Source organism: Panulirus ornatus, chromosome 34 (genome assembly GCF_036320965.1).
Source record: "Panulirus ornatus isolate Po-2019 chromosome 34, ASM3632096v1, whole genome shotgun sequence".
In the NCBI taxonomy this organism is placed as follows: Eukaryota; Metazoa; Arthropoda; class Malacostraca; order Decapoda; family Palinuridae; genus Panulirus; species Panulirus ornatus.
Window position 1 is genome coordinate 7,671,794 of NC_092257.1, and position 13,361 is coordinate 7,685,154.

The following is a 13,361-nucleotide window of genomic DNA, read 5'->3' on the forward strand; positions in this document are numbered from 1 at the left end:
TACATGACAGCTAGAGACTGAGTGTGAACGAATGTGGCCTTTGTTGCCTTTTCCTAGCTCTACCTTGCACACATGAGGGGGGAGGGGGTTGTTATTCCATGTGTGGCGAGGTGGCGATGGGAATGAATAAAGGCAGACAGTATGAATTATGTACATGTGTATATATGTATATGTCTGTGCGTGTATATATATGTGTACATTGAGATGTATAGGTATGTATATTTGCATGTGTGGACATGTATGTACGGGAGACAGTGACAAAGCAAAATAAATAAATAAATATAAAATATATCTGGCAGCGGATGGAACCATGGAAGCGGAAGTGGATCATAGGGTGGGGGAGGGGGCGAAAATTCTGGGGGCCTTGAAGAATGTGTGGAAGTCGAGAACATTATCTCGGAAAGCAAAAATGGGTATGTTTGAAGGAATAGTGGTTCCAACAATGTTGTATGGTTGCGAGGCGTGGGCTATGGATAGAGTTGTGCGCAGGAGGATGGATGTGCTGGAAATGAGATGTTTGAGGACAATGTGTGGTGTGAGGTGGTTTGATCGAGTGAGTAACGTAAGGGTAAGAGAGATGTGTGAAAATAAAAAGAGCGTGGTTGAGAGAGCAGAAGAGGGTGTTTTGAAGTGGTTTGGGCACATGGAGAGAATGAGTGAGGAAAGATTGACCAAGAGGATATATGTGTCGGAGGTGGAGGGAACGAGGAGAAGAGGGAGACCAAATTGGAGGTGGAAAGATGGAGTGAAAAAGATTTTGTGTGATCGGGGCCTGAACATGCAGGAGGGTGAAAGGAGGGCAAGGAATAGAGTGAATTGGAGCGATGTGGTATACCGGGGTTGACGTGCTGTCAGTGGACTGAATCAAGGCATGTGAAGCGTCTGGGGTAAACCATGGAAAGCTGTGTAGGTATGTATATTTGCGTGTGTGGACGTATGTATATACATGTGTATGGGGGTGGGTTGGGCCATTTCTTTCGTCTGTTTCCTTGCGCTACCTTGCAAACGCGGGAGACAGCGACAAAGTATAATAAAAAAAAAAATAAAAAAATATTTCATTTATTATTTATTTTGCTTTGTTGCTGTCTCCCGCGTTAGCAAGGTAGCGCAAGGAAACAGATGAAAGAATGGCCCAAGCCACGCACATACACATGTATATACATACACGTCCACACACGCAAACATACATACCTATACATCTCAACATATACATATATATACACACACAGAAATATACATATATATACACACACAGAAATATACATATATACACATGTACATAATTCATCCTGTCTGCCTTTATTCATTCCCATCGCCACCTCGCCACACATGAAATAACAACCCCCTCCCCCCTCATGTGTGCGAGGTAGCGCTAGGAAAAGACAACAAAGGCTGCATTCGTTCACACTCAGTCTCTAGCTGTCATGTAATAATGCACCGAAACCACAGCTCCCTTTCCACATCCAGGCCCCACAGAACTTTCCATGGTTTACCCCAGATGCTTCACTTGCCTTGATTCAATCCACTGACAGCACGTCAACCCCGGTATACCACATCGCTCCAATTCACTCTATTCCTTGCCCTCCTTTCACCCTCCTGCATGTTCAGGCCCCGATCACACAAAATCTTTTTCACTCCATCTTTCCACCTCCAATTTGGTCTCCCTCTTCTCCTCGTTCCCTCCACCTCCGACACATATATTCTCTTGGTCAATCTTTCCTCACTCATTCTCTCCATGTGCCCGAACCATTTCAAAACACCCTCTTCTGCTCTCTCAACCACGCTCTTTTTATTTCCACACATCTCTCTTACCCTTACGTTACTTACTCGATCAAACCACCTCACACCACACATTGTCCTCAAACATCTCATTTCCAGCACATCCATCCTCCTGCGCACAACTCTATCCATATCCCACGTCTCGCAACCATACAACATTGTTGGAACCACTATTCCTTCAAACATACCCATTTTTGCTTTCCGAGATAATGTTCTCGACTTCCACACATTCTTCAACGCTCCCAGAATTTTCGCCCCCTCCCCCACCCTATGATCCACTTCCGCTTCCATGGTTCCATCCGCTGCCAGATCCACTCCCATATATCTAAAACACTTCACTTCCTCCAGTTTTTCTCCATTCAAACTCACCTCCCAATTGACTTGACCCTCAACCCTACTGTACCTAATAACCTTTTAACTTTCTAAAAGGGGAAAAAGAAGGAGTCATGCGGGGAGTGCTCATCCTCCTCGAAGGCTCAGATTGGGGTGTTTAAATGTGTATGGATGTAACCAAGATGAGAAAAAAGGAGAGGCAGGTAGTATGTTTGAGGAAAGGAACCTGGATGTTTTGGCTCTGAGTGAAACAAAGCTCAAGGGTGAAGGGGATGAGTGGTTTGGGACTGTCTTGGGAGTAAATTCAGGGGTTAGTGAAAGGACAAGAGCAAGGGAAGGAGTAGCACTACTCATGAAACAGGAGTGGTGGGAGTATATGATAGAGTGTAAGAAAGTAAACCCTAGATTGATATGGGTAAAACTGAAAGTGGATTGAGAGAGATGGGTGATTATTGGTGCATAAGCACCTGGGCATGAGAAGAAAGATCATGAGAGGCAAGTGTTTTGGGAGAAGCTGAGTGAGTGTGTTTGTAGTTTTGATGCAAGAGATCGGGTTACAGTGATGGGTGATTTTAATACAAAGGTGAGTAATGTGGCAGTTGAGAGAATAATTGGTGTACATAGGGTGTTCAGTGTTGTAAATGGAAATGGTGAAGAGCTTGTAGATTTATGTGCTGAAAAAGGACTGGTGATTGGGAATACCTGGCTTAAAAAGAGAGATATATGTATACATATGTGAGTAGGAGAGATGGCCAGAGAGCGTTATTGGATTACATGTTAATTGATAGGTGAGCAAAAGAGAGATTTTTGGATGTTAATGTGCTGAGAGGTGCAACAGGAGGGATGTCTAATCATTATCTTGTGGAGGCGAAGGTGAAGATTTGTAGAGATTTTCAGAGAAGAAGAAAGAATGTTGGGGTGAAGAGAGTGGTGAGAGTGAGCAAGCTTGGGAAGGAGGCTCGTGTGAGGAAGTACCAGGAGAGAGTGAGTACAGAATGGAAAAAGGTGAGAACAAAGGATGTAAGGGGAGTGGGGGAGGAATGGGATGTATTTAGGGAAGCAGTGATGGCTTGTACAAAAGATGCTTGTGGCATGAGAAGCGTGGGAGGTGGGTAGATCAGAAAGGGTAGTGAGTGGTGGGATGAAGAAGTAAGATTATTAGTGAAAGAGAAGAGAGAGGCATTTGGACAATTTTTGCAGGGAAATAATGCAAATGACTGGGAGATGTATAAAAGAAAGAGGCAGGAGGTCAAGAGAAAGGTGAAAGAGGTGAAAAAGAGGGCAAATGAGGGTTGGGGTGAGAGAGTATCATTAGATTTTAGGGAGAATAAAAAGATGTTTTGGAAGGAGATAAATAAAGTGCGTAAGACAAGGGAATAAATGGGGACATCAGTGAAGGGGCCTAATGGAGAGGTGATAACAAGTAGTGGTGATGTGGGAAGGAGATGGAAAGAGTATTCTGAAGCTTTGTTGAATGTGTTTGATGATAGAGTGGCAGATATAGGGGGTTTTGGTCGAGGTGGTGTGCAAAGTGAGAGGGTTAGGGAGAATGAATTGGTAAACAGAGAAGAGGTAGTAAAAGCTTTGTGGAAGATGAAAGCCGGCAAGGCAGCGGGTGTGGATGGTATTGCAGTGGAATTTATTAAAAAAGTGGGTGACTGTATTGTTGACTGGTTAGTAAGATCATTTAATGTATGTATGACTCATGGTGAGGTGCCTGAGGATTGGCAGAATGTTTGCATAGTGCCATTGTACAAAGGCAAAGGGGTTAAAAGTGAGTGCTCAAATTACAGAGGTATAAATTTGTTGAGTATTCCTGGGATTTTATATGAGAGGGTATTGATTGAGAGGGTGAAGGCATGTGCAAAGCATCAGATTGGGGAAGAGCAGTGTGGTTTCAGAAGTAGTAGAGGATGTGTGGATCAGGTGTTTGCTTTGAAGAATGTATGAGAAATACTTAGAAAAGAAAATGGATTTGTATGTAGCATTTATGGATCTGGAGAAGGCATATGATAGAATTGACAGATATGCTCTGTGGAAGGTATTAAGAATATATGGTGTGGGAGGCATGTTGATAGAAACAGTGAGAAGTTTTTATCGAGGATGTAAGGCATATGTACATGTAGGAAGAGAGGAAAGTGATTGGTTCTCAGTGAATGTAGGTTTGTGGCAGGGGTGTGTGATGTCTCCATGGTTGTTTAATTTGTTTATGGATGGGGTTGTTAGGGAGGTGAATGCAAGAGTTTTCGAAAGAGGGGCAAGTATGCAGTCTGTTGTGGATGAGAGGGCTTGGGAAGTGAGTCAGTTGCTGTTCGCTGGTGGCTGATTCATGCGAGAAACTGCAGAAGCTGGTGACTGAGTTTGGTAAAATGTGTGAAAGAAGAAAGTTAAGAGTAAATGTGAATAAGAGCAAGGTTATTAGGTACAGTAGGGTTGAGAGTCAAGTCAATTGGGAGGTAAGTTTGAATGGAGAAAAACTGGAGGAAGTAAAGTGTTTTAGATATCTGGGAGTGTATCTGGCAGCAGATGGAATCATGGAAGTCGAAGAGAATCATAGGGTGGGGGAGGGGGCGAAAATTCTGGGTGCCTTAAAGAATGTTTGGAAGTCGAGCACATTATCTCGGAAAGCAATAATGGGTATGTTTGAAGGAATAGTGGTTCCAACAATGTTGTATGGCTGCGAGGCATGAGCTATGGATAGAGTTGTGCGCAGGAGGGTGGATGTGCTGGAAATGAGATGTTTGAGGACAATATGTGGTGTGAGGTGGTTTGATCGAGTAAGTAATGTAAGGGTAAGAGAGATGTGTGGAAATAAAAAGAGTGTGGTTGAGAGAGCAGAAGAGGGTGTTTTGAAATGGTTTGGTCACATGGAGAGAATGAGTGAGGAAAGATTGACCAAGAGGATATACGTATCAGAGGTGGAGGGAACGAGGAGAAGTGGGAGACCAAATTGGAGGTGGAAAGATGGAGTGAAAAAGATTTTGAGTGATTGGGGCCTGAACATGCAGGAGGGTGAAAGGCGTGCAAGGAATGGAGTGAATTGGAACGATGTGGGATACTGGGGTCGATGTGCTGTCAATGGATTGAAGCAGGGCATGTGAAGTGTCTGGGGTAAACCATGGAAAGTTCTGTGGGGCTTGGATGTGGAAAGGGAGCTGTGGTTTCGGTGCATTATTACATGACAGCTAGAGACTGAGTGTGAACGAATGTGGCCTTTGTTGCCTTTTCCTAGCTCTACCTTGCACACATGAGGGGGGAGGGGGTTGTTATTCCATGTGTGGCGAGGTGGCGATGGAAATGAATAAAGGCAGACAGTATGAATTATGTACATGTGTATATATGTATATGTCTGTGCGTGTATATATATGTGTACATTGAGATGTATAGGTATGTATATTTGCATGTGTGGACATGTATGTACGGGAGACAGTGACAAAGCAAAATGGATAAATAAATATAAAATATATCTGGCAGCGGATGGAACCATGGAAGCGGAAGTGGATCATAGGGTGGGGGAGGGGGCGAAAATTCTGGGGGCCTTGAAGAATGTGTGGAAGTCGAGAACATTATCTCGGAAAGCAAAAATGGGTATGTTTGAAGGAATAGTGGTTCCAACAATGTTGTATGGTTGCGAGGCGTGGGCTATGGATAGAGTTGTGCGCAGGAGGATGGATGTGCTGGAAATGAGATGTTTGAGGACAATGTGTGGTGTGAGGTGGTTTGATCGAGTGAGTAACGTAAGGGTAAGAGAGATGTGTGGAAATAAAAAGAGCGTGGTTGAGAGAGCAGAAGAGGGTGTTTTGAAGTGGTTTGGGCACATGGAGAGAATGAGTGAGGAAAGATTGACCAAGAGGATATATGTGTCGGAGGTGGAGGGAACGAGGGGAAGAGGGAGACCAAATTGGAGGTGGAAAGATGGAGTGAAAAAGATTTTGTGTGATCGGGGCCTGAACATGAAGGAGGGTGAAAGGAGGGCAAGGAATAGAGTGAATTGGAGCGATGTGGTATACCGGGGTTGACGTGCTGTCAGTGGACTGAATCAAGGCATGTGAAGCGTCTGGGGTAAACCATGGAAAGCTGTGTAGGTATGTATATTTGCGTGTGTGGACGTATGTATATACATGTGTATGGGGGTGGGTTGGGCCATTTCTTTCGTCTGTTTCCTTGCGCTACCTTGCAAACGCGGGAGACAGCGACAAAGTATAACAGAAAAAAAAATAAAAAAATATTTCATTTATTATTTATTTTGCTTTGTTGCTGTCTCCCGCGTTAGCAAGGTAGCGCAAGGAAACAGATGAAAGAATGGCCCAAGCCACGCACATACACATGTATATACATACACGTCCACACACGCAAACATACATACCTATACATCTCAACATATACATATATATACACACACAGAAATATACATATATATACACACACAGAAATATACATATATACACATGTACATAATTCATCCTGTCTGCCTTTATTCATTCCCATCGCCACCTCGCCACACATGAAATAACAACCCCCTCCCCCCTCATGTGTGCGAGGTAGCGCTAGGAAAAGACAACAAAGGCTGCATTCGTTCACACTCAGTCTCTAGCTGTCATGTAATAATGCACCGAAACCACAGCTCCCTTTCCACATCCAGGCCCCACAGAACTTTCCATGGTTTACCCCAGACGCTTCACATGCCCTGGTTCAATCCATTGACAGCACGTTGACCCCGGTATACCACATCGTTCTAATTCACTCTATTCCTTGCACGCCTTTCACCCTCCTGCATGTTCAGGCCCCGATCACTCAAAATCTTTTTCACTCCATCTTTCCACATACAATTTGGTCTCCCACCTCTCCTTGTTCCCTCCACCTCTGACACATATATCCTCTTGGTCAATCTTTCCTCACTCATTCTCTCCATGTGACCAAACCATTTCAAAACACCCTCTTCTGCTCTCTCAACCACACTCTTTTTATGACCACACATCTCTCTTACCCAATTATTACTTACTCATCAAACCACTTATCAAACCACCTCACACCAAATATTGTCCTCAAACATCTCATTTCTAGCACATCCACCCTTCTCTGCACAATTCTATCCATAGCCCATGCCTCGCTCCCATATAACATTGTTGAAACCACTATTCCTTCAAACATACCCATTTTTGCTTTCCGAAATAATGTTCTCAACTTCCACACATTCTTCAACGCTCCCAGAATTTTCACCCCCTACCCCACCCTATGATTCACTTCCGCTTCAATGGTTCCATCCGCTGCCAAATCCACTCCCAGATATCTAAAACACTTCACTTCCTCCTTCCTCCACTTTTTCTTCATTGAAACTTACCTCCCAATTGACTTGACCCTCAACCCTACTGTACCTAATAACCTTTCTCTTATTCACATTTACTCTTAACTTTCTTCTTTCACACATTTCACCAAACTCAGTCACCAGCTTCTGCAGTTTCTCACATGAATCAGCCACCAGCGCTGTATCATCAGCGAACAACAACTGACTCACATCCCAAGCTCTCTCATCCACAACAGACTGCATACTTGCCCCTCTTTCCAAAACTCTTGCATTCACCTCCCTAACAATCCCATCCATAAAATAAATTAAACAACCATGGAGACATCACACACCCCTGTCGCAAACCTACATTCACTGAGAACCAATCACTTTCCTCTCTTCCTACAGGTACACATGCCTTACATCCTCGGTAAAAACTTTTCACTCCTTCTAAGAACTTGCCTCCCACATCATATATTCTTAATATCTTCCACGGAGCATCTCTATGAACTCTATCATATGCCTTCTCCAGATTCATAAATGCTACATACAAATCCATTTGCTTTTCTAAGTATTTCTCACATATATTCTTCAAAGCAAACACCTGATCCACACATCCTTCTGAAACCACACTGCTCTTCCCCACTCTGATGTTCTGTACATGCCTTCACCCTCTCAATCAATACCCTCCCATATAATTTACCAGGAATACTCAACAAACTTATACCTCTGTAATTTGAGCACTCACTCTTATCCCCTTTGCCTTTGTACAATGGCACTATGCATGCATTCCACCAATCCTCAGGCAGCTCACCATGAATCATACATACATTAAATAACCTTACCAACCAGTCAACAATACAGTCAACCAATTTTTTAATAAATTCCATTGCAAAACCATGTAAATCCGCTGCCTTCCCGGCTTTCATCTTCCGCAAAGCTTTTACTACCTCTTCTCTGTTTACCAAATCATTTTCCCTAACCCTCTCACTTTGCACACCACCTCAACCAAAACACCCTATATCAGCCACTCTATCATCAAACACATTCAACAAACCTTCAAAATACTCACTACATCTCTTTCTCACAAAACCACTACTTGTTATCACCTCCTCATTAGCCCACTTCACTGAAGTTCCCATTTGTTCCCTTGTCTTATGCACTTTATTTACCTCCTTCCAAAACATCATTTTATTCTTCCTAGAATTTAATGATATCCTTTCTAATCTGTCCACCTCCCACACTTCTCATGCCACAAGCATCTTTTGCTCAAGCCATCACTGCTCCCCTAAATACATCCCATTCCTCCCCCACTCCCCTTACCTCCTTTGTTCTCACCTTTTTTCCATTCTATATATATATGAATAAAGGCAGACAGTATGAATTGTGTACATGTGTATATATGTATATGTCTGTGTGTGTATATAAATGTATATGTTGAGATGTATAGATATGTATATTTGCGTGTGTGGACGTATATGCTTATACATGTGTATGTGGGTGGGTTGGGGCATTCTTTCATCTGTTTCCTTGTGCTACTTCGCAAACGCAGGAGACAGCGACAAAGCAAAATAAAATATTTTTTCATCATTATTTTGCTTTGTCGCTGTCTCCCACGTTTGCGAGGTAGCGCAAGGAAACAGACGAAAGAAATGGCCCAACCCACCCCCATACACATGTATATACATACACGTCCACACACGCAAATATACATACCTATACCTCTCAATGTACACATATATATACACACACAGACACATACATATATACCCATGCAAACAATTCACACTGTCTGCCTTTATTCATTCCCATCGCCACCTCGCCACACATGGGTATGTTTGAAGGAATAGTGGTTCCAACAATGTTGTATGGTTGCGAGGCGTGGGCTATGGATAGAGTTGTGCGCAGGAGGATGGATGTGCTGGAAATGAGATGTTTGAGGACAATGTGTGGTGTGAGGTGGTTTGATCGAGTAAGTAACGTAAGGGTAAGAGAGATGTGTGGAAATAAAAAGAGCGTGGTTGAGAGAGCAGAAGAGGGTGTTTTGAAATGGTTTGGGCACATGGAGAGAATGAGTGAGGAAAGATTGACCAAGAGGATATATGTGTCGGAGGTGGAGGGAACGAGGAGAAGAGGGAGACCAAATTGGAGGTGGAAAGATGGAGTGAAAAGGATTTTGTGATCGGGGCCTGAACATGCAGGAGGGTGAAAGGAGGGCAAGGAATAGAGTGAATTGGAGCGATGTGGTATACAGGGGTTGACGTGCTGTCAGTGGATTGAATCAAGGCATGTGAAGCGTCCGGGGTAAACCATGGAAAGCTGTGTAGGTATGTATATTTGCGTGTGTGGACGTGTGTATGTACATGTATATGGGGGGGGTTGGGCCATTTCTTTCGTCTGTTTCCTTGCGCTACCTCGCAACCGCGGGAGACAGCGACGAGGTATAAAAAAAAAAAAAAAAAATATATATATATATATATATATATATATATATATATATATATATATATATATATATATATATATATATATTATCCCTGGAGATAGGAAAGAATACTTCCCTCGTATTCCCTGCGTGTCGTAGAAGGTGACTAAAAGGGGAGGGAGCGGGTGGCTGGAAAACCTCCCCCTCTCTCTTTTTTTTTAATTTTTCCAAAAGAAGGAACAGAGAAGGGGGCCAGGTGAGGATATTCTCTCAAAGGTCCAGTCCTCTGTTCTTAACGCTACCTCGCTAACGTGGGAAATGGCGAATAGTATGAAAGAAAAGAAAAAAAAAATATATAATGAGATATATAATGAGAACCAATCACTCTCCTCTCTTTTTACATGTATACAAGCCTTACATCCTCGATAAAAACTTTTTTAGAAGCAGTGAAATGTTTTTATCGAGGATGTAAGGCTTGTGTACCTGTAGGAAGAGAGGAGAGTAATTGGTTCTCAGTGAATGTTGGTTTGCGGCATTGGTGTGTGATGTCTCCATGGTTGTTTAATTTGTTTATGGATGGGGTTGTTAGGGAGGTAAATGCAAGTTTTGGAAAGAGGGGCAAGTATGCAGTCTGTTGTGGATGAGAGAGCTTGAGAAGTGTCAGTTGTTGTTCGCTGATGATACAGCACTGGTGGCTGATTCAGGTGAGAAACTGCAGAAGCTGGTGACTAAGTTTGGTAAAGTGTGTGAAAGAAGAAAGTTAAGAGTAAATGTGAATAAGAGCAAGGTTATTAGGTACAGTAGGGTTGAGGGACAAGTCAATTGGGAGGTAAGTTTGAATGGAGAAAAACTGGAGGAAGCGAAGTGTTTTAGATATCTGGCAACGGATGGAACCATGGAAGCGGAAGTGAATCATAGGGTGGGGGAAGGGGCGAAAGTTCTGGGAACGTTGAAGAACGTGTGGAAGTCGAGATTATCATCTCAGAAAGCAAAAATGGGTATGTTTGAAGGAATAGTGGTTCCAACAATGTTATATGCAATAACATGAATTGGACATATTTTTGGGGAAAATTCTATTTTCATTTTACATTAAAAGTACCATAGTACTGGGAAATGAGGAAATGGCTACTTATATTGTAGGTACTCTATGTAATTCATTGTAATTGTAGAAACGCTACAATATTTTACCATTTGCCATGAGTGATATTAATTAGGGAAACAGTAGTATTTCAGAGAAAGTAAAGAGTAAATCTAAAAGTAGATTATTTACGGATCGCTGAAAATCAACCCTCCTCCAATGTTGCTCAAGGTTAGTTCTGTACCCCACTAATCTTAGTATGGATTTTTTTAGGGGGTAATCCTGTAAAATAATTAACAGAACTCATGAGAACCCTGTCTAACCTCCCTATCAGTCAAGAATTTTCATTTTCAATGTTAAATGTTCTAGTTGAAACATACAACTCACACTTCTGAAAATACACCATCAACATACAGCGGATGTCAACAAATAGGCTTTTTGACGAGAGTACATTCAGGGATTGAACCATTATTATATTTCTAATATGGATTCTATTGACATTTAACAAGAACACAGCTTATATTAAATTGAAGGTAAATCTTTACTACTAGGACCCTTAGGTGAGTCTTCATTCCTAAAATTTTCCATTAAATTTTTGGTAAATCTTGACTACTAGGGACTTTTGGTGAGTGTTCATACGTTCTACTGACTTATTACTTTACCTGGCCTCACATTTCTCCGGATATACTACTGTCGCCTTATTTGATATCGTTCAATTACATCTACTGCTCCAAATGATACAAGTACCAATGGTACCACAACGAACTAAATATGGCAAAATTTCAGCTATATAGAATATCTAAAACATAAGTAACTATCTTGGATGCGCAGCTACAATAGACTTTTACCCTTTACACCAGCTACAAAATTTTACTAAAACAAACATCAAATAAAGTATCTTTTGTCATGATGATCAGATACCATTCATACACTGGGAATAATTCACTCCTACCTGTGACACCAATCCCGTACTTCTGTAAAGGAACTACCCTTGTCATTTGTTATTTGTACTAAAAACACGAATTTTTTTTTAACTACTTTGTACCCAGTGCTCGAGTGACGTTTTGTTATTGTTCCAGCGACTCAACATCAGTCGCTCAAGGCTGCTAACGACCCAGCGAGTTTTGCTCTGGCGCACAAAATTATTACCGAACAAGTGAACCTAACTGAAGTTATTTAGAGTATACTACCTATTATATGGTTGAAGGAAAATTACTTTACCTTAGTAGTCTGTAAGCATGATTAGTAAGGCCGTTACGACACCTTCGTCATCACCAGCGGTACATACGAACACCCTCATTTCTGGTAACCATGAACAAACCCGCCATCAATATTATCGTCCATGAATATTTCAACAGGCATGGATGGAGACCTTCCGACATCATAAGAAGGAGATATTAACAACTTGTTCTTTACGTTGTTAGATATGAACACCTCGTCATCATCAGTGGAAGACAAGAACACCCCGTCCTCAATGGTGGTAGGAATGAACACCCTGACATCAACGGTGGCAGACATAAACAACTTGCCTGGCAGATATGAGTACCATATGATCACCGATGGCAGACATGACCACCCTTCCATCATCGGTGTCAGACATTAACAACCTGTCTTCGACGGGTATGAATTCCATGTCACCACCGGTAGCAGACATGAACAATTCTGTCATCAACGGCAGTAGACTTAAAACACATTCCCCCTCATCAATAGAAGCAGACCAAATTAACTTAGTGACTAAATTGTATTGAGAGCTCATATGTGAACGACTGAAACACAAGATACAGAAACATTATAAAACTGTTTCCATTTCGGTTCTCAAAACGTCAAAATTGTGTTGGTCATAAAATTACCTATCACATGCCTATAAATACTAATATCTGCCTTACTCTTCTTCTTCTTGTTCAGAACTTAAATAAATGTATTACCATAATACTGATTAAGTCTCTTGCTTACTATATTCCTTAAATCTGGAGGGGGTGTTGTGTTATAGAAATCCCCACCAGATTTCAGGATTTTTTACTAATGGGGGGGTGGGGGGTTAATGAACAGCATATCAAAACACAGCCTTAATTCTGTAACTTAACATCTGCGTATTTCTCTGCCTTGTCACTAGTTGTCCTTCAAATTCGTCTTCATCCCCGGAAGAGTTGCCATTATTCTTTCCATTAACTCGACCACATTCTGAATGCATTGTGATTTTAGTTATTATCTCTGTTTCTTTGTGGCTGTCACCAGTAATGACATTGTGTGAATTGGATATAAGATATCAATTATCTACAAACACCATGGTCTTTCCGAGAGTAAAACTAATATGTAATTATGAAGCATTCCTGGATACGTGGCACCTGATTCTTATCCCCGTCTTGATGTATGGTTCCTTGAAATTTCAGGTGGAAAATACTTCTCCACTGTACCACTCTAATTCCTATGCACTGTACCATTTCACCGTACCACTCCATCTC

At 41.9% G+C, this 13,361-nt stretch overlaps 1 protein-coding gene across 2 annotated transcripts in view; it reads right to left on the reverse strand.

Annotated features, from left to right (window-relative positions):
* LOC139759807 (KICSTOR subunit 2-like) overlaps positions 1-11,976 on the reverse strand; it is a 100,780-nt gene extending 88,804 nt beyond the window's left edge. Inside the window, exon 1 of one of the 2 annotated variants that reach the window (XM_071682283.1) lies at positions 11,852-11,976. In XM_071682283.1, coding sequence (XP_071538384.1) covers positions 11,852-11,897 — 46 coding nt within the window. In that variant the 5' untranslated portion in view covers positions 11,898-11,976. Of the gene's footprint in view, positions 1-11,640; positions 11,768-11,851 lie in introns of those variants that run through there. The other variant, XM_071682284.1, reaches the window with a different exon arrangement.
* Positions 11,977-13,361: the final 1,385 nt, after the last annotated feature.